Source organism: Ananas comosus, linkage group 10, assembly GCF_001540865.1.
Source record: "Ananas comosus cultivar F153 linkage group 10, ASM154086v1, whole genome shotgun sequence".
NCBI classification, from domain to species: domain Eukaryota; kingdom Viridiplantae; phylum Streptophyta; class Magnoliopsida; order Poales; family Bromeliaceae; genus Ananas; species Ananas comosus.
Window position 1 is genome coordinate 2547976 of NC_033630.1, and position 19903 is coordinate 2567878.

The 19903-nt window shown below is 41.5% G+C and overlaps 4 protein-coding genes across 6 annotated transcripts; all 4 read left to right on the plus strand.

The window, feature by feature from the left end:
- LOC109716409 (nudix hydrolase 15, mitochondrial-like) lies at positions 824-2952 on the plus strand (the record flags this gene model as incomplete). The annotated part of the gene is given in 4 exon segments (XM_020241838.1): positions 824-887; positions 986-1128; positions 1890-2009; positions 2497-2952. Coding segments are annotated over 4 exon segments (552 nt in total), but the record flags the coding sequence as incomplete, so codon positions are not given.
- On the plus strand, positions 3063-8507 carry LOC109716406 (uncharacterized protein ycf45-like). Of its 2 annotated transcripts, none has more exons than XM_020241835.1 (9): positions 3063-3699; positions 3804-4018; positions 4356-4506; positions 4895-5086; positions 5990-6152; positions 6282-6529; positions 7575-7751; positions 7833-7955; positions 8085-8507. In XM_020241835.1, exons 1-9 carry the CDS (start codon positions 3253-3255, stop codon positions 8370-8372), a joined length of 2004 nt encoding a protein of 667 aa, XP_020097424.1. In that variant the 5' UTR covers positions 3063-3252; the 3' UTR covers positions 8373-8507. The 2 variants fall into 2 exon arrangements, with proteins under 2 accessions (XP_020097424.1, XP_020097425.1); XM_020241836.1 differs by having other exon boundaries at positions 8072-8331.
- On the plus strand, positions 9393-15975 carry LOC109716407 (transcription factor GTE4-like). Of its 2 annotated transcripts, XR_002217922.1 has the most exons (6): positions 9393-11611; positions 11706-11751; positions 11841-11957; positions 12077-12153; positions 14272-14424; positions 15450-15975. XR_002217922.1 is itself a non-coding variant. In XM_020241837.1 (5 exons), exons 1-4 carry the CDS (start codon positions 9947-9949, stop codon positions 12136-12138), a joined length of 1890 nt encoding a protein of 629 aa, XP_020097426.1. In that variant the 5' UTR covers positions 9394-9946; the 3' UTR covers positions 12139-12153; positions 15450-15975. The 2 variants fall into 2 exon arrangements, 1 of the variants encoding a protein (XP_020097426.1); XM_020241837.1 differs by lacking the exon at positions 14272-14424 and having other exon boundaries at positions 9394-11611.
- LOC109716410 (uncharacterized protein HI_0077) lies at positions 16613-19371 on the plus strand (the record flags this gene model as incomplete). The annotated part of the gene is made up of 7 exons (XM_020241839.1): positions 16613-16897; positions 16983-17224; positions 17992-18088; positions 18314-18497; positions 18582-18663; positions 18957-19002; positions 19104-19371. Coding segments are annotated over 7 exons (999 nt in total), but the record flags the coding sequence as incomplete, so codon positions are not given.

The window sequence follows — 19903 nt, forward strand, 5'->3', positions numbered from 1 at the left end:
GAAAAAAAAAAGAATGAGAGAAACGAAGAGGAGAGAGAAAGGGGAAAGAAAAAAATAATAAGGGTATTTTGGTCAGTTTGCTGAAAAAACGGACCGAATCTGTAAAAACGAAAAAGGTGGTCCAGTTTTGCAAAAGTCCAAAATAAGTAAATTTTTTATACAAATTGGCCTAAATTTTATCAAAATTATAATTTTTTTTTGTTCTGATTAAATAATTTTTATTTTGAAATAGAATAACATGTACAGATTTTCTGAAAACTAGTAAACGGAGAAATCAATTTTAATTTTTGACAAATAACAACACAGCGTAACGCCACTCAGCGTTGTTCAAATGTAGTTCCCACCAAATCAGGAAAAAAAAAAAAAAAGAAAGAAAAAAATTAAAAAAAGCACAAAACAAACGTGTATGATATGTACTATGAGCAGGGAAACCCGGATTAAAAAAAAAAAAAAATGTTGCTATGAGATCATCTCTCCGACGCTGCTTCTTCTTTGCACTGTCCATGGCGTCGTCATCTCCCGCGCCGCTCCGCGGCCCCCAAACCCTCCCCAAATACCCTACCGCGCGCCTCGCCCTCCTCGCGCAACACCTACGCCTCTACAACCCTCCTCCCTCCTCCCCCTCCTCCTCCGCCACCGCGGCCGCCGAGGAAGACGACGCCGTGGACGCCCGTGGCAAGGTCTTCTCCCAGCTCGCCGTCGCCGAGTCCGCGGCGCCGCCCCTTCCNCCTCCTCCCCCTCCTCCTCCGCCACCGCGGCCGCCGAGGAAGACGACGCCGTGGACGCCCGTGGCAAGGTCTTCTCCCAGCTCGCCGTCGCCGAGGACGCGACCGGGGACCTCCGCGTCATCCTCACCAAGCGATCGTCCAATCTCTCTACTCACTCAGGTAGGATTTGTAGATTTGAGAACCTATCTATGTACTACTCTTCGCTGTGAATTTGGGGATTTCGTTGTGTAAAATTAGCCGTTAGGGTTTGGTTGCAGGGGAGGTGTCGTTGCCAGGGGGGAAGACGGAGGAGGGAGATGCGGATGAGAGGGAGACGGCGATTAGGGAGGCGAAGGAAGAGATCGGCCTCGATCCGGCGCTCGTTTCCGTCGTCACCGTTCTAGAACCATTCATGTCCAAGGTATAGCTATTGATTTCTTAATTAGAAACTCAATTTGAGTGCATATTAGTGATCAGGAGATCTTATGATTGAGTTCTCAATATTGAATAGAATTTGAAATAAGATAGCAGTGGATGAATCGGAGTATCGGTTCTAATTGGTTTCTGATGCGCTTGCCTAATGCACAATTTGAAAACAAAAGCATATGCATCATGTCGAGTGTTCACCTTTTTTTATCTAATCAGTGGAATATATACTCTGAATTTGGGTTCGTCTAGGTTTCTTTTACCTGCGAACTGATTGAAAAAATATTTGTAGCGTTGATAGGAAATTGTGACGATAGAATTTGTTCGTAGAACAAACTAAAACTGAGGTGTCAAATCTGCGAGAGGACACTAGCTTTCAAGTGTATACCGATAAAACATCTCTTTTCATCAGTTTTTTTGACGTTTATTACCATGGGATATTGTGACAAGGATCATTAGATGCATTTTCTTGTATAAACTTAGAGCCTAGATGATGATTCACGATTTCATGGTCATGATATTATTGAAATTGTGTTGCACAATCCTGTCATGCCTATTTATCTATTGCAATTGTACTCTCGTTTCCTAGTCTTACAAACTTTCGTGCATGGTATTGTTGGGAAATTCATGAAATGATGAAAATTAATTCGAAGCCACACTATTTTTCGCATGCGCAGTTTGAATTTTTAATTCCATTTCAGATCTCATTTTGATGTATCTTGCATCATAGACCATAATGCATTGGTTATTTTGCAGCATCTTCTCAGAGTTGTACCTGTGATTGGCTTGCTTCCTGATAAGAATGCATTCAAGCCTATATTGAACACGGCTGAGGTGGAAGAAATGTTTGACGTGCCTCTGGAGATGTTTCTGAAGGTATTTATGACTGCTAATTCTTTTTCATTTTCAAACTTCTCCTTCCTTTGAGAGTATGATTCGAGTTCGCTTGTGTTTTTTGGATGCTTTTAGTGTTGCTCATGATTCCCTGTGTTCATACTTTTGAAAAGGCAGAGATATATGTAGATTGGGAATTTAACACGTGTAATGAAGGCATTCCGCATATGTTCAATTTATTTTATTGATAGATTTGAAAGACCAAAACATCCTATTAAAAACTTCAAATTGCAAACTGTTGTGTTAGAGATTGTTACAGATATCAAATATTTGTGAACTACTATGACACTGAACTGCAACTAGTAGTCCTTTTTCGGGGTGAGCTCCAAGTATCTTCGTAGTTTACTCCCCTTGGTTTGTGTTCTTTCTTTTGGATTCTTTTTTTCTTTTCCCCCAACATTGTACTGAATTCTCATACTCTTGGCTATCCGATTCAAGTATCCTATTCATGTATCATTTGTTTTCTCAGGACGAGAACCGAAGGTCAGAAGAGCGAGAATGGATGGGAGTTAAGTTTTTAGTACATTATTTTGATTTCTCGTCGGAGAAAAAGAAATTCGTGATATGGGGTCTAACTGCCAGCATCCTGATCCGAGCGGCATCAGTTGTTTATCAGCGGCCGCCTTCGTTCCCTGAGCAATATCGGCAGTTTAAACTTCCAAGTTCCCTTAATGCGAATCAATCAACATCGTGAATTCAAAATTCATAAACGTCTAACTACAGTGTTGAAAGAATATACGTTCCTTCTGTATAAAATTGAAGCTGCTTAATTTCTCATGTTGTAGCAGTAAAATTTTTTAAAAAAATGTTGGACCCATTTATTAAACTGGGCCAATCAGGCCAAACTCTCGTAGTTTTGTGGGTAAAATATGTTTGTATACATTGCAACAGAATGTAACAACAATGTATCTACTTGTATCTTAAAGTGCTTTTTGTACTTTCGCTATTGTATTGGAGAAGTCAAACTCTAACATAGCGGGCCCTTTTTAGTTTTAGATATCAAATGATGGCCCGATTAGAGTGCACCCACATACGGCCCGAAATAGGCTGGGCCTATGTAAATTGGGCCAGCCCAGTTGCTTTAGAAGCCCGAGGTCAGTAACTTCTCCGTCTCCGCATCGACACTCCCTCCTCCTCGCAAATCTCCTCTCTTTTCCCTCCACTCGTAAATCGTAATACGCTCCATGCCCCGCCGTATCGGAGCATTCTTATTCGTCTCCCTCCTATGCTTCTCCTCCGCCCCTCTCTTCTCCCTCCCTCCCCAACCCTAACCCTAACCCAAACCCCCCACCGCAACCCCTCGCTCCCCACGCCGTTTCCCCTCCGTTCCCCGCCTCCTCTCCTCCTCCTCCTCCACCACCACTCCCCATGGCGCCGCCCCCGCCGCTCCTCTCCTTCTCCGATCCCCTTCGCTTCCGCTTCGGACAACGCCCGCCCCGCCGCCGTCGACGCCGCCGCCGCCGCCGCGGGATTCGAGGAGGAGCTCCGCCGCCTCCTCGTCCTCCTCCCCGCCGAGATGCGGCGGCGCGTGGAGGACCACGTGGAGCTCCTCGACCTCGTCGAAATCGTCATGGACCTGGGGCGCCGCCCCCTCGCCCGGTTCCCCTCCGGCGACTTCTTCCTCTCCGATCGCCCCATCTCCAACCTAGATCTCCGCCACGCCACCTCCCAGGTCATCTTCTCGCCCACCCCCCAGAAGCCTAATCTACGAAGGAAGCGAACGAAATAAGATCGAACAACCTCTGTAATCTAATCATGTAATTGGCTTTTGGGTAGGTCGGGGACTTTGCGGCTGATAACCGAGCTGGGATTAGTCGAACCTTGCATAGGATTAGCGCTATTAGGAATCGGAAGGGTGCGATAATCGGTCTCACGTGCCGCGTTGGGCGCACGTTGACTGGAAGCGCTAATTTGCTTCGCGATTTGGTGAAGGATGGTGGGTCTCTTTTGCTTATTGGTCCTCCGGGAGTTGGGAAGACAACAATCATAAGGTTCCATCGGCCCCTCCGTATTGCCCTTTCCATATTTTAATGCTAACTTTTGTAATCCATTATCTTAGATTCAATTATATATTCATGTTATACAAATTTATACTGATGTTTGTTATGGGATACATCAATAATTGCTTTGTATCTTATTTGTAATACTGTTTACTAAAGTTACGGAGTTCATGATAGGCAGCGAGAATGTAATTGCTTGTATTGTATACCTTAGAGGTGTTGGTATGAAACATATGATCATCATTTGGCGCATTTTCCATTATTGATTGATATTTCTATAAATTTAATTTTCCATGGATTTGTATGATGGTATATTCAAATTTTGCAGAGAAATAGCTCGGATGCTAGCAGATGATTATAAGAAAAGAGTGATGATTGTTGACACTTCGAATGAAATAGGAGGAGATGGTGATATTCCTCATGCTGGAATAGGCGGCGCTCGTAGATTGCAAGTACCCAATGCTGACATGCAGCATAAGGTTTATCTCATTTCGAAAATTCTCCTTTTTTGTGTAAACAAATGGATTTACTATTGAATGGCTTTTTGTAGGTTTCTGCTTCTTTACACTTTTCCATTCTAGATGTCGAGCAATCTTTATCCTGTTTCCTTATGTAGAGAAATAGTAATCACATCTGAGCTTGAAATATTCCATAAATATGAACTTATTGAAATAGCATGAAATCAACTCAGACATGATAGCTAGGTATCACAAACGCATTATTGGAAAGTAGGAGATGATAGGAAAAAGTGGGTGGCTTTATGTTACAGGCTTGCGGTTGTTGGTATCCAATATGACTATTGCATACATGTGCTGCTTGCTGTTCGTGCTGGTAAAGGACTAATTCTGCTGTTTGCGTGCTAAACAGGTTCTGATTGAAGCAGTAGAAAATCACATGCCACAGGTAATTGTAATTGATGAGATTGGAACAAAGCTTGAAGCAATGACTGCTAGTACCATCGCACAGCGTGGCATCCAGCTTGTTGCCACCGCTCATGGGGTAACAATTGAGAGTTTGGTCATGAATCCTTCATTAGAGATGCTTGTTGGAGGAATACAGGCATGTTACATATTGTCTCTTTCACAGATATTGAATATATCGTATATTTTCTTCAATTTATATAAAAAATAAAAGCACATAAAGACATGAAAGTACCTGGCTTTGCACTTGAGGAGTCTGGGTGCTGTTCTTGTAGTTTCATGGTAGTCCACATTGTATGCTATTCTTGCCCGAACCCTGAATAAGTTCTGTGTGCTTTTGGTGTTTGATGACATGTATAATTTCCCATTTCTCTATGTGGTTGACAGATCAGGAGTTTGGTGTTGGTTTGATAGAATTCTAGATTGGTCATCTGTGCTGTGTCATATTTTTTTTATGCTTGCTCTACTAAGCTGAAAAATTGAGTTTGCATGGGGAGAGAATTGATTTAATCAAGGCATTCTTTTCAAAAGCAACTAGGGAAATCTCACTCGTCAGTTGTCTTTCAAACTTTGAAGTAACTTTTCTCAAATGCATTCTGAAATTTTTGAAACAAAAAATGAAACTACTCGCTAGATGAAATGCTATAATAAGAGACGTGCAAAGTCTTTCAGCTGAAAATTGTCTAAATTTCGAGGAGTACTCTGTTCTAATTTCTAAAGAATGAACATGCCAAATAGTACAAGATTAGACCAGATAGCAGGAGGAACAGGCAATCTGACGGATATTACAGATTTTTTGTCCTTAAAAATAGAAGTTCCCTACCAATATAACACTAAGTTCACCTATCTGCATAAGCAAGTTTTTCTATGATTATATCACTAAAACTAGATTACATGTCTCATTGTTGAATCCAAGAGAACTTATGATGATGGTTAAAATGCAATTTTTCCAACATTCATTTATTATAGTTGTCTATATCCATAATATCATTAAATTAGCCCTTCTTATCTAACTTATCACATTTATGCATGCCTTCAAAAGAGTGTCACCCTAGGTGATGAAGAGGCTAGCAGGAGAGGGGTTCAAAAGACTGTTCTTGAACGAAAAGGACCTTCAACATTCACTTGTTGTGCAGAGATCATTTCTAAGACTGAATTACGAGTTCATCGCAATTTGGAAGACACTGTGGATGCTCTTCTTGCAGGTTTCCTGATTTTCTTTTGCTATATCTGTCAGCTTTGCTCATCTATCATGTTTCTTTAGGAAGAATAGTCGAGTCCAAATAACTTTTAAGAAGAATAGTTGATATTGTTAAACAATTTGCTTGGTACAGGTAGATCTCCAGATTATGAAGTTAGGAAGTCAGATAAAAATAAAAAGGGGTCGATGCATGAATTTGTTCATGTACAACAGGAATCATTCAATGATACACCTAGTAAGGAAGATGGAATCGAGGCCGTGGATTATTCAAGGTGGGATGATCGAAGTACTTTAGAAAGTGCAGTTACTCTTGATCTTGCAGAAAAGCAGATAGAGATTTCTCATAAATCAGAAAGAGGATTTGCTCTATATGTATATGGGGTAAGATGTCTTTCATCAGTAATTTTATTGAGTTTCCTTTTTATCTTCCTTCTGTACTAATTTTATCTGATTGTAGGTCCGCTTTGCCTTGTTGCATTTTAACGGCCTAGTTGTATGTGCCCATATTTCACATTAGTTAGAAACTCGTTTTATTTTTCAGGGTAGTGAGATTGCTTTTGCTTTGAAACATTTTAAACACTTGGACATGTTGTATATACCTCATCTTGCTTGTTCTTGCGGTTGACTAGTGCTACCTAGACTCTGTGATCTCTAACACGAATTCTACAGAGTTGTACCAAATTCTTTCTCAGTCTTTCTCTTGCTAACTGTCGTAATCTAATTTTACTATGTGTACATTCTGTTTAAACACATCCATTGACAAGGAGATGACGTAGTCGGACAATTAGGAACAATAATTTCCAAAACTTTTGGAATAATTCTTGTGGCTGCTATATTCATTATGGATGTTGAATCAACAATCTGACTCATAATTTTAATATCATGAATCTGAATCCCATGATTTGTGGTCTATGCGATTCTTGACATGGATTTGTTGTAATGTGGAGGATTTATATTTGATTCTGGATCCTCATACATTATAAGTGGTTAAAAAAGCAGATGATTTTATTGGCCGTCAATCTGAATAAGCACACGCTATGATTTAATTATTTCGCAATAAAAATTCGACAGAGCAGGAGTTCCTGAATTATTCTGATGCCCTCATTATGATCCTTCCCTTGTTTTGAAAGAAGTGTGTGGATGTTTTTCGTTGAGGTGTCTCTCATGGAACTGAATTTCCATGATTACTTGCTTGACGAACTCTCTAAGCTCAGATGTGATCTATACTTTTTGATTGGTTTCTATGATCAACCTTGGTAACAGGTCACAGCTTATGAGATCTCATGCACAATGGACATATGACAATCACTATATTTATCACTTAATTTAAGATTATCCTTGGTTTTACCTTTTCACTCTTATTTTGTAAGCTTTAATTAATGGTGAAAAACTCAGCTGGTACTTATAGGTTGAGCAGTTGTTCTAGATAATGGAGACGAGCGTCTTGCAAGCGATTAACCAGCTAGGAATGGATGGAATGGTTAGACTAACTGATAATATCAGCGAAGCCGATGGTTTTCTTGCTTTACAATCAAAGCTTAAGAAGAACTCTCATATCCAAGCTGCGACCAAATCTCACAATATACCAGTTTTTGTGACAAAGGTTAAAATTTGCACCTTTGTTGGTTATAAACTTGCGGTTCTTCTGGTTAACTTGATCCATTATTTCTCTCCTTGTCTCCAGACAAACTCTTTGATGCAAATAACCAAAGCTCTGCGTGCCCTTGTAAATGAGCATGCCTTTGGATCAAAACCTCTTGAAGGGATAGAGAAAGCGACATCCTCAGAAAGGACTGATGCTTTGGAGGTGATATCGCAATATATTCTAATCATTCTTCAAAAACAATTCATTAACTTTTATTGTTTTGTACGTATTGTTCTTATTCAAACATAAGACCTCTCTGTTGAACAAATTGTTATTAGAATTCCATGACAGGAGGTGAGATTAGCTATCGAGCAAGTAGTGATTCCAAGCGCGGAGAGTGTGCAGCTGCTTCCGAGGCCGCCTCATATTGTTTCTGCACAAATCGAACTGATTGAAAGTTTCAACCTCGAGTGGGAGATGAAGGGCCAGGAGCCTAGTGTCTACCTCTGTATTTTTCCTCATCAGTCGAATATCAAGGCTAAGAATCAAGTTACTGATGACAGTGGGGATTTGAGCTGGAATGAAAATCTGAATGGTTCGCAAAATGGTGTGGCTCGATTACCACTCCTCCCTGAGTAGTAGTGAGTAGACTTTTTGTTTGTATTGTAACATTGTCTCTCATTCTTGCATTTATTAGTTGGATTTGTATAGTAGTACACACATGACTGTTAATTCTGAGAAAATAATGTGCTTCTCTGTTAATTCTGTTGTAAATTATCATCTCTGTTCACCATTCACGTAGTCTCTGGAGATATCCATCGAAATGATCAGGTAATCCTTTGCACAAATTTAAAGTTCGTAATGACTCGAACTCGAAGCAGCAAGACTTGCATCATGACCTTTGTCCATAAATTTTTAGAATAGTAAATATGTTTGATAGCGTTGGTTTACTCTGAATACTTCATAATTATGATGGATTTATCTTGTAGTTTTCTGTAAAAAAATCAGCAGTAGTAATAGAGAGGTCGACCACCAGGGTGTATGCCTTCCATATATTTAATCAAGGGAAAAACTTAAAATAATTTCTGTGGTTTTGCACTTTTTCAGTTTGGTATCCTTTGGTTTGAAATGTATTAAGTTAGTATTTTGTGCTTTCGCACTTTCTCACTTTAGTATCTTATTATTGTTTAAAGTGTATTAAGTTAGTATCTTGTGGTTTCGCACTTTCTCACTTTAGTACCACATGGTTTAATATTTTGTTAAATTATATACAAAAAATTTTCAGATATCCTATCTAGGTTTATCGAATGTTTATTTTAGTACCTTTTAGTTTTAATTTTGTCACTAATTTAATAAAAAAAATATCCCAAAATGGATAATAAAAAGAGAAAAATAAAACCACAGAGTACTAATTTGATATAAAAATAAAACTACAGAGTACTAACTTAATACACTTTAATCCATAGGATACTAAAGTGAGAAAGAACGAAATTACAGGATACTAACTTAATACATTTTAAACTACTGAGTAGTAAAGTGAGAAACTGCGCAACTACAGTGGGGGTATTTAAAGTTTTTCCTTTAATCAAGTGCCTAACCTTCTTTTTTTTTTCTTTTTTTTTTTTGTTCGAGTATCTCAGTCTGGTGCGGTGGTGCCCAACTCGGTCCCCTGATCAACGCAGAAAATTGCAACGGCTAGGATCACACGTGCGCCCCACCCCGTAGCCTCAGAAAATCCCCTACGGCCCAGCCCAAATATTCCCAACAGGATCCCATGGCGCAATGGTGTGATCAATTTCCAACTCAATCCATCCGCTGGATCCACGCCACGTGTCCGGATGTACCAAGTATTTCCACCTCTGCTTTTACTAAAATCGCTCAAACTACACCACAGTGGGAGCCGAAGAGACCGACTCACACAAAGCTGAGATCGGAGCGGGTGGGGGAAGCGAGAGTCGAAATGTCTCGACTTCGGTGTAGAGAGCTCAACACATTCCCCACACTCTCTACTCTCTCGCTCTCTCTACTCTTTCTAATCCTCCGTTGTCCCCCACCTTTTGACCGCACCGAAGCGCCCACCAATCAATTCTCCCCCCTCGCGATTTAGGGTTTCCTCCTCCTCCTCCGCCCAAACCCTAATTCCTCCTCCGCCTCCTCCTAGATCTCCCCCATCTAGGGTTTCCCAATTCGACTCCGAGCTCGATCGTTGATGCATGGCGTCGGGGCCTCTGGTCGGGGCGGGCGGCGCCGGCGGCGACGGCTCCCGTGAGCGGCACCGGTGGGCGGAGAGCAAGGTCTACACCCGCAAGTCCCACAACAAGGCCTCCACCAAACCCTCCTCCGCCGCCACCTCCCAACCCCCTCCCTCCTCCTCCCAAACCCCCTCCGCCCCGCCGTCGCCCCCGTCCCCCGCCCCGCCCTTCGCCGCAGATGAAGTGAACTCCTCCCACCACCGAGCGCCCCCGCCGCCGCCGCCGCCGCCGCCCCCTCCCGCTCAGCAGCCGCAGCTCCCCTCCTCTGCCGCCTCCGACGACGACGCCTCCAGCCTCAACCGCGCCCCGCCCCCCGGCGGCGCTGGCGGCGGCCTACCCAACGGCAACGGCCGCAGCGTCACCATCAGTCTGGCCTCGCGTTCGCGGCAGGAGGTTCGCGAGCTCCGCCGCAAGCTCGCCGCCGAGCTCGAGCAGGTCCGCACCATGGCCAAGAGGCTCGACGCCCGGGAGCGCCAGCTCGCGGCTTCCGCAGCCGCCGCTGCGTCCGTCGCCCCAGCTGCCGAGTACACTGTCTCCCAACTCTCCGCCACGGACCCCAACACTCCCGTCCCTTCAAAATCCGTCGCTGCCCCGTTCCGCCGCCAGCTTAGCGTCTCGGTAGCCGCCGAGAGCAACCTAGAGTCCTTGGAGAAGGAAAAGCGCACCCCCAAAGCCAACCAATTCTATCAGAACCCTGACTTCGTCTCCGGTAAGGACAAGTTCCCGCCTCCCGACCCGCACGGCCACAAGAAGTCGAAAGCCAATGGCAGCAAGAAGCACTTGCTACACGGGGAGGCCGACCATGTCGAGAAGAAGCTCTACACGAAGGCCTTCAAGCAGTGCGCCTCCTTGCTCTCGAAGCTCATGAAGCACAAGCATGGGTGGGTCTTCAACACCCCTGTAGATGTGAGAGGGCTAGGCCTGCACGACTACTACACCATTATCAGACACCCGATGGACCTCGGCACGGTTAAGAACCGGCTCACGAAAAACATGTACAAATCTCCTTGGGAGTTTGCGGAAGATGTGAGGCTAACCTTCCGCAATGCCATGACATATAATCCGAAGGGGCAGGACGTCCACATCATGGCGGAGCATCTCTATCAGATGTTTGAAGAGCGGTGGGCTAAGATCGAGGCTGAATTGTCCTCCTACCGCTCTCGTCAGCCTGCTCCCAAGAAGCCGCCGCCGCTCGATATGAGGAGTCTTGAAAGGTCGGATTCAACAGCACACCCGATGGCGGTGGATTCGAAGTCGAAGCCTGCAGCTCATACCCCGCATATCGGCCGCCCGCCGGCGCTAAAGAAGCCGAAGGCAAAGGACCCGCACAAGAGGGAGATGACATTCGAGGAGAAGCAGCGGCTGAGCAATAATTTACAGAATTTGCCACCCGAGAAGCTGGATAATGTCGTGCAGATTATCAAGAGGAAGAACTTGTCGCTTAGCCAGCATGATGATGAGATTGAGGTGGATATTGATAGTTTCGATGTGGAAACTCTTTGGGAGCTTGATCGGTTTGTGACTAATTACAAGAAGAGCTTGAGCAAGAACAAGAGGAAGGCCGAGCTTGCTGTGCAAGCAAGGCAGGAGGCTGAGCAAAATTCGGGAAAAGCGGTGCAAGAAAGAGTATCTATTGCCATCATCTTAACTGTTGTGCTTCAGATATTGTTGTTATTAGATGCTCTTTACTAACTCATGATTTCTGGGAATTGTTTTGCAGGTTACAGAGACCATTGTCCCTGAAGCTCCAAAAGAAAATATAGCAGGTAACTTTTTTTAGCTTTACACGCGCCTACTTCCATGTTGCAAATTGGTTATGCATCTCATGTCCTTACCTATGGATAATTTGATGTAGCGCAAGATGACAAGTATGCAGCTTCTTCATCACCGGCTCAAGGTGATAAGGAGGAAAATGCTGCTAGATCAAGTAGTTCGAGCAGCTCTAGCAGTGATTCAGGTTCTTCTTCTAGTGGTAAGTTTTCCTTCTTTATGGGAGTTGTATATCTTAAAGGATGTACTTCCGAGCTAAGTGTAAATGGTATTCAAATTGTTGGAGACTTGAGTGTTAATTTATTTAGAAAAATTTTGCAGATTCTGACAGTGACAGTTCCTCTGCTTATGGATCGGATGCTGGACATTCACCTAGAACATGAACAGCAGGGGATCAGGTAGGTTGTAGTTGTATATCATGTGAATTTTTCTTATTAATTCTATGCTTGTTACCGCAAATTGACCTTGGATGTTAAATTGGTGTGGTAGTTTGTTCTATTGTAGGAGGACCTTTTTTTTAAGTCGGTTGTCATTTTATTTCTCATCCTACCCATTTGTCTAAATATGAATGACATTATTTAAGGAAAAGGTATCTACTTCTTATAATGCTTTTTTGAACACAACATGGAATTGCTTTTGCAATTAATGCCTAGGTTGGTTGTGGTTGTTCCTTAAACTCTACATGCCATCACAGTTGATGATTATGAATTGTTTTCCAGATTATGAATTGTTTTCCAGAAAAATGAGTGCATCTTGTTACATATGTTCCCTGAATTTGACTGATGCTTTTATTTTAATTGCAGATACCATATGAATAATAAATTAGAATTATTTCTCAACTTTGTCAACTGATAAAATTAACTGAAACTTTGGAAATAAGGAAAGAAATTGATCCATCTATGGTATACAATTATAATTAACCTTTTCTGAAGGGAAATATAAATTGGAAAGCCATGTAAGAAACCCATTTCTGAAGGTCACTAAGAAAACAACTTGATCTACGATTGCAAACAATCCTCAATTCTAAGGGCGAATGTCTTTAGATATTTTGTGTATGCCTTGCTTGAAGCATATTAGTGATGAGTTAGACCGCCATACTACGTTCTTTTGGAATCCTTGGAGATCCAGCTTTTCATGTCTAAATCTCATTCTAGACGCGGGCACTAAAAGTGGTTCTTTGGTGGTAACTTGCTTATTAGATGAATTTCCATGTGTCGGCAGAGCAAATTTTACCCTCTTTATTTAACAAAAGACCAGGCATGTTAAAAGCTTTTGTTGTTGAATAAGGTGCCTACTCATTCAAAAACTATGTTTTGTGTGTGAGGGGAAGACTCTTGGCTGCTGGATAGCTTTGCTATTTTGGGTCATTTTGCCCCCTCCTAGCACCCTTCATTACCCTCTTCTTTAAGCTTAAATGTTAGACTCTTCCCAAGTCGAATCAAATTTTATATATTTACTGCTTTTGTAAACTTTCCAGTGTACTTTAAAGTGAATCAGATGATGAATAAAGAATATTCTTTTAAACTAATCCCTAACTTATGTCACTGGTCAAAGACAATGCAGATTATCAAACCACAGTAGCAAAACACATTTTAAAATGTTGTACATTATACATTCTAAAACCATAAGTTACTAAATGTTATCTCCCAAATAAGTATAATGACTCATACGCCTCCCACATATACCATGTTAATGCCATGGCAAGGTACTTAATTGATGAATTGAGCCATGCTGGGTTTGGCTAGCCTGACAAACTGTATTTCCGCTATCTTCACATGTGAAAGATTTCTTTGTAGTGGTAATGAGAGAGATTTTGAAGTTCCTTGAGTGGACACCTTTTTTTTGATCTCTGAAGATGCCATGCTTTATGCCCAGACTATTTGAGTTGTGCACAATTAGTCAAACTGATACAGACCTAGAAGGTTGGCATGAAAATCACTAGTTCTTAATGCCAAGAAATTCACTGTTGGTTGACACAGTTGATTTGAGGTTTCAATTTTGAAAGGATAGGATAATTTTAGTTGACATGACCACACATTTAGTGACTTATTTGGATGTATCTAAAGCGTTTAGATCTGAGAACTGGCCTCTCTTAGGTGAATATTATTCCATTCTGTGGACTAGAGTAGTATTCATAATTTGTCAGAAAGTTGGGATCCTGACAAACAGACGTTTGAGGTCCTTGGTTTAGTTGTACTATATAAAAACAATGATAACTCTGTGTGCCTGGGATGTTTGTAGACTATAATTGGTAGGTGCCCTACTGACTTTTTATCATGTAAGATAATAAATATAGAAATTTGGGTTCACCTTTAAAATTCCCCAATATTTATTTAAGAGAATTCTGTTTTGTTAGTGTTTAGCACGCTATTTGCGTTAATTGCCAGATATAGCCTTCAAATTGTGTTTGCTTGTCATTGGCTAATGATTTTGGCTGATACTGAATGTTTTTCCATACCTTGCTATAGAAGGATAGCCGAGAGATTGTTCACAGAATACTGTTGCCATCTTCCTAGGTTTTCACAGTTTTGGTTGGATTTGCAATTCCTGACATTATGGAACTAATCACATTCAAAAGGATAAAGCATGAAGCAAGGTTTTAAGTGCCTATCGGCACGAGCCGTGTCCACCATGTCCCATGATGCACGCCTTGTGCTAACAAGATATTGGTACGATAAGATGCCCGTGCTGGTGGCACGACTCAACATCCTTTTTTCTCTGAAATTAGTTAAAGTAGTTATCTCAATAAAGTATAAAACATTTGATAAAATAATATAATAAGAAATTAGAATATATTAGTGCCAAAGAAACTAAATATTTCATATCATAGTGTGTCTGCACAGGTATTTTTGTGATTGGCACACATCGGCACTCACTGTGCAGTATGTCCTCGGCACGACCCTATGCCATGACATTTAAATCCTTCACATGAAGTGCCTCATAGTGCCCCAATTGTAAAAACAGATGTATGATCTAACGAGTGACAAATTTTTAGGGATGAAAATGGATCGGAGACAGCTTGTGTGTTGAATAAATTGGATCGGTATTCAATTTTTCTTTCCCAAAGATGAATTCAGATTGGCATATTAAAAAAGATACTGATTTTTGAGACCACATTTGCTGGACATGTATGAGCCTACTGATCTGATCATACATTAGATATCCCTGCATTTTTCTTATATAACTGGATCAGAGTTACGGAGTTACCATACTATTGATAGCATATGGAGGTTTATACCGAGGTACCATACTATCAATAGCATATGCAGGGTGATACCATAGACTCATGTTTTCGATGGTAGGGCACCCAAATAATCGACCAGAGTGTTGAACATGATTTAGATCATTTAAAATATAAAGGAACAAGTTTTGTGAATTGTTGTTCTCTTGTCAAGGAAAAGAGAACTAACAAATGAGTGCCTTGTTTCTTGAAGGTTAAACAGGGGTTTCATCATTCTTGGAAAGTAACTTCTAAGTGTTAGATGTTTAGGCAATGCTTTATCCAAAATTAGAATTTGGCAATCCCTATATTTTCCTTGTTATACTCGGTATTAGTTTTCTGGTCACAAAGCAAGTACATGGCAATCCAGTTTCTTCTCCTAGCAAAACTTTATTTGGTAAAATATTATGTGTGAGTTGTAACCTAAGAACCGGACTGAATTAATACATATATATATATTTTTTTTACCTGCAGATATCGGGGACAAGCCAATGGATGTGAACTGACTGATGGATTTTTTTCGCATTATTACCCCTGTGAAAATTGTGGCTCGTTGATCCAGTCCATCTGCTTTTTTATTGAAACTTTCTGTTCTCTATCTAATTAAAAATTGCAGGACTCGCAGTTGTTCTGTTGCAGTAGTGGTTAGAATTTCATAGGAAGACGCACTCATCATGGGAAGTTATGTACTTGTGTTATTTGCAGATCCATTTGGGTGCAGTAATGTATGTATTTGTAGGATGTGACATACAGGTAGCTCATTTTCAGTGAAGTGCAATGTATATTTAGTTCACCGCTTTTCATAGATCAACCACATGGGTTGGCTAAAAGAACCAGTAAGCTGGTATTAGGGGAATATAATGGTCTCCTGTTGCTATAACAGTATGGGCCTTTTCTTAGTAGTCTCCTAATAATTGAAACATTTTGTTGTTGATCTGGATCATTTGTAAATCATTTTTCACTTGCTCTGCATTTTAAAGCTGGTGTTTTGTTTTGTTCAGGCATATGTTGGTTTGGTTGTTTGAAATGGTTTCTGGTACTAGAACCCTAGTTGATGAAATTGTTGAAGATGGATTCTGGAGTGTAATCGTTCAAATTCTGTGTGTGTAATGGTGTAGCTGTTTCTTTCCGTTTGAGATTTTACTCTGTTTCTTTTCTGTGAGAATTTCTATGCAGTTTCGGCTGTTGGCAGTTCGTGTTCGCAGATGGTGTGTGTTCTACAGTTGGAGATTTTTGTTTAAATGTTAGTGAAAAAATGTTCTTTGTGAATCCTGTCGTTTTGCGTTAGAAGCTTGTGTTCTGTTGATTTCTCTCCTCTAAAGTGAGTTCGCGTTGTGTTTGGAAAATAGCTATTAATTATGCATCATCTGTGTAAAGTTGATAACCTCTAATGTTACTTGATTATAAATGAAGCAGCATAGTGAACTGGTAAAATTTGGAAACTTGTGGGGCCTATAATAAAAGACGTTGTTTTGTTGTGAGGAAAGAATTTGATAACAAACTGGCTGCAAATAATTATCATTTTGTTGATGAAGTTGCGCGCAACATCAGAATTATGTGGTTGAGATCGATCATAATGCCTCAGGTGAGTGAGAAATAAGTTGGGTATGATTTTGTTAGTTTCCTAATTAATTTAACTCCTTTTACCAAAGGCAGTGTGTGGTCGCACAGAAGTAAAGCAACCAATACCAACACAATGCTCGCCACCGCACGCTGCGTACTTCTCCCTCGTCCCCACTTCTCCACCATCGCCCCCACTCTCCTCCCTCGCCGAGCTCGCCGCGTTGGTCCTCTCCACCCCCGACCCCTCAACCAAATCCCGCCTCTCCCACCTCGCCTTCTCCCGCTGGCTCCGCCTCCGCCTCCCAGTCGGCGCAGCCCCCCCTCCCCTTCGCCCCGCGCGTCCCCCGAATCCCCCCTTAGTGCTCCCCGCCACCATCTCTCTCTCTTTCGCCTTTTTTTGGTTCTTCGTTGAGGACTCTTATCGAACGGGTTGTGGGCGTGTAGGTGTCGCCCAAGGAGGTGCCCACGCACAAGAATTCCGGGTTGCCGCTTAACGCCTACATGCTCCACAACCTGGCGCACGTGGAGCTCAACGCCATCGACCTCGCGTGGGACACCGTGGCGCGGTTCGCGCCGCTCCGCGACGTGCTCGGCGACGAGTTCTTCGCCGACTTCGCCCGCGTGGCCGACGACGAGAGCCGCCACTTCGCCTGGTGCTCCCAGAGGCTTGCCGAGCTCGGATTCAGGTGAGAAGCTACTATTTTTGCTGGAACAGATTAGGTGTTTGGATTGAAAAATCATTGTAGTTTGATGTTTTGCTTTCCATTTATTTGAAACTTAATTAATCTAGCTTATATATATTGAAAAATTAATTTGCTTTCCGGGCCACCTAAGTTAAAGTGGTGGAGGGAAAGCTTGGTGTTCTTTTCCATTTTGAGCCAAATTAACTTCGTAAGGTTTTTTTTTTTTTTCTTTTTTCCTTTTAGTGCAATGTTCAAACAATAGTGTTTATCTTTTCCATCAAGTTGAATATCCGTGTTGATATTCGCATGAAATAGAATGATAAGCTTGGTCATGGAGGTACTGTTGGCAAGTTGAATTTCGTGATCCTACGCTCTATCAATTAATGGAGTGAGAAGATGGATTTGAATTTATTATTGAGTGCTTAAGCTGTATCTATTATACAGTTGGAGAGTAATTTGGTTGTTGAAGTTGACCTTGTAATAATCTCTATGCTTCATCGGATTCAAATTAATGATACATTAGATCAGGTTTGATATTTAAACATGTCGGTCAATTCGTGATGTCCATGTACCCATATGTTATAGTGTGTATTTGATTTCCTGCTGCATTAAGTATCCTGGAATTATCAAAACCTATTTTTTGGTATTGTGTGAGGTTTAACTTCGATATTTTTGTTGACGCCCTGCTTGCAAAACTGGTTCATGATTTTATCACGCAATAGTATGCATTTAGACTACATCTCTGAAAGTTTAACGCTAGTCGTCAACAGCTATGGAGATATGCCTGCTCATAACCTTCTGTGGAGGGAGTGCGAGAAATCCTCTGGAGATGTATCTGCACGCTTGGCAGTGATTCCTCTAGTTCAGGTGCGTCCAATCTACCAAAGAAATTGAAAAAAGAAGAAGAAGAAGATACATCATCAGTTAAATCTCTGTCCTTCTTCATAGTCTACCTACTTCTGTTTCGTTTCATTTCTTCATTTAGGTTTCTCTCACAACTTTCGACCGATTTTGGTGAATATATTAATTTAATTAGTCTAAAATAAAATGAGTACTGCAACAAATGGTTGGTGATTATCAGAACTTTCTTAGGAGGCTAGAGGGCTTGATGCGGGGCCCAGACTCGTGCAAAAGCTGATTGGTTTTGGGGACCATAGGTCTTCAGACATTGTAGCCAAGATCGCGGAGGAAGAAGTCGCTCATGTTGCGGTCGGCGTATACTGGTTTGCCCAAGTATGCCAGAAGATGGGTCGAATTCCTTGTCATACTTTTAAAGGTAGGATCATCTCTAATTTACACAAGTACAACTTTTGAGGCAATAACGGAACTTCTAATTTACATACCCTTTGCACTTATTTAGACCTGTTGGACGAGTATGGCGTTGAGTTGAAAGGCCCATTCAACTATTCAGCTCGTGATGAAGCTGGTATACCTCGCGACTGGTAAGGCGGTTTCTATGTGGGAAATGTTAGGAATTATGATAATTTAGAGTTAATTGCTTGAACGGTCCCAACCTTTTAGCATAGATTCGGTTTGTTACAATTGAATCCCTAAGCAACTTATTGCATGTCTCATATGGTAAAGATTGCAATAAAATGCAAAGGTTAGGAATCCGATTGTAACAATTGAAAGGCTGGGGATCAAGCTGTAGCCTCCTAGAAAGGTTAGGAATGTGTGGCGAAATTTACCTCAAAACTTATTTTTGTAGATTAATAGGGTTCCGCCTCCATTTCAGGTATGATGGTACATCTAGAAGGCAATTCGAAAGTGAGCTTTCCAAGGTTCGATCCACGAATCTACTTTTTCACTTTTCCTCTTTAATATCGACCAGCGTTTCCGGCTCATAGCTGTTGTGCATGGCGTAACCGTTTGATTTCCGCAGGTGCATGAGAGATTGGCTTGCATTGTCGCCATGGAGAAAGAGAACTCGAGCTTGAATGGCTAATTTACTGTCCTTGAAATACGATCCGCAAGCAATTTTGTTTTCTTCCGTTAAAATTGTTTGATGACTTGTTGTATATGCTGTTATACAAGTCACAAAAATTCATAATTTCCATAACTGACGGGCAGAGCCGAAACTTTTGGGGTTTCATTAAACTTCATACTAAAAAAATAAAATGGGTCAATACAAATGTTGAGAACAGTGATCAGTGCGCGCACAAGTTGTTTCCAAGCCTCTTTGTTCGTCGTTGCTTGCCTGCAGGTTAATGCAAATTTCAGCTTCAGCAAGAAGCTGATTCTTGACATATAAAACTGCGTGCTCTTTTGCTGCACTGAGAGCCTTTTATTAGTGAAGGAGTGCATTATCACTCGGGCTGTTTTTATCCACTTTGACTCTGTTTTCCCAAATTAAGATGTTTTGGCATCTCCGTGCTTGGTGCTTCTTCTCCGCTACGAAAAGCAGCAACCAAGATTTTTTACTAATAAAAGCCCATTTCGTGCTTGTATCAGTAAGCTGTAAGCTGAAATGAGAGTTTGGTCGCTAAAAATGGAGGCTCATAGTTGGATACTTCATATTTTGGTTGCAGTACTGGGACCTTGCTCTTATCTTCGAAGGACTTGGAATAAGAAAAATTGTATCTCTACTCAAACATATCTTTCCCGGAAACTCCGAATTTCTTCAAATGTGAAATGAAATACAATATACCGCAGCAGCAACACCAACCTTGTTTAGTTGGATTC

What these genes read in the sequence shown, in the direction of transcription:
- LOC109716406 (XM_020241835.1), top strand. Translation starts at nt 3,253, where the DNA reads ATGCTTCTCCTCCGCCCCTCTCTTCTCCCTCCCTCCCCAACCCTAACC. An exon ending in TTGCTCTATATGTATATGGG is followed by an intron (nt 6,530 to 7,574) that starts GTAAGATGTCTT and finishes CAGTTGTTCTAG; the next exon opens with ATAATGGAGACGAGCGTCTT. An exon ending in TACCAGTTTTTGTGACAAAG is followed by an intron (nt 7,752 to 7,832) that starts GTTAAAATTTGC and finishes CCTTGTCTCCAG; the next exon opens with ACAAACTCTTTGATGCAAAT.
- LOC109716407 (XM_020241837.1), top strand. Translation starts at nt 9,947, where the DNA reads ATGGCGTCGGGGCCTCTGGTCGGGGCGGGCGGCGCCGGCGGCGACGGC. An exon ending in GAAAAGCGGTGCAAGAAAGA is followed by an intron (nt 11,612 to 11,705) that starts GTATCTATTGCC and finishes ATTGTTTTGCAG; the next exon opens with GTTACAGAGACCATTGTCCC. An exon ending in TTCAGGTTCTTCTTCTAGTG is followed by an intron (nt 11,958 to 12,076) that starts GTAAGTTTTCCT and finishes AAAATTTTGCAG; the next exon opens with ATTCTGACAGTGACAGTTCC.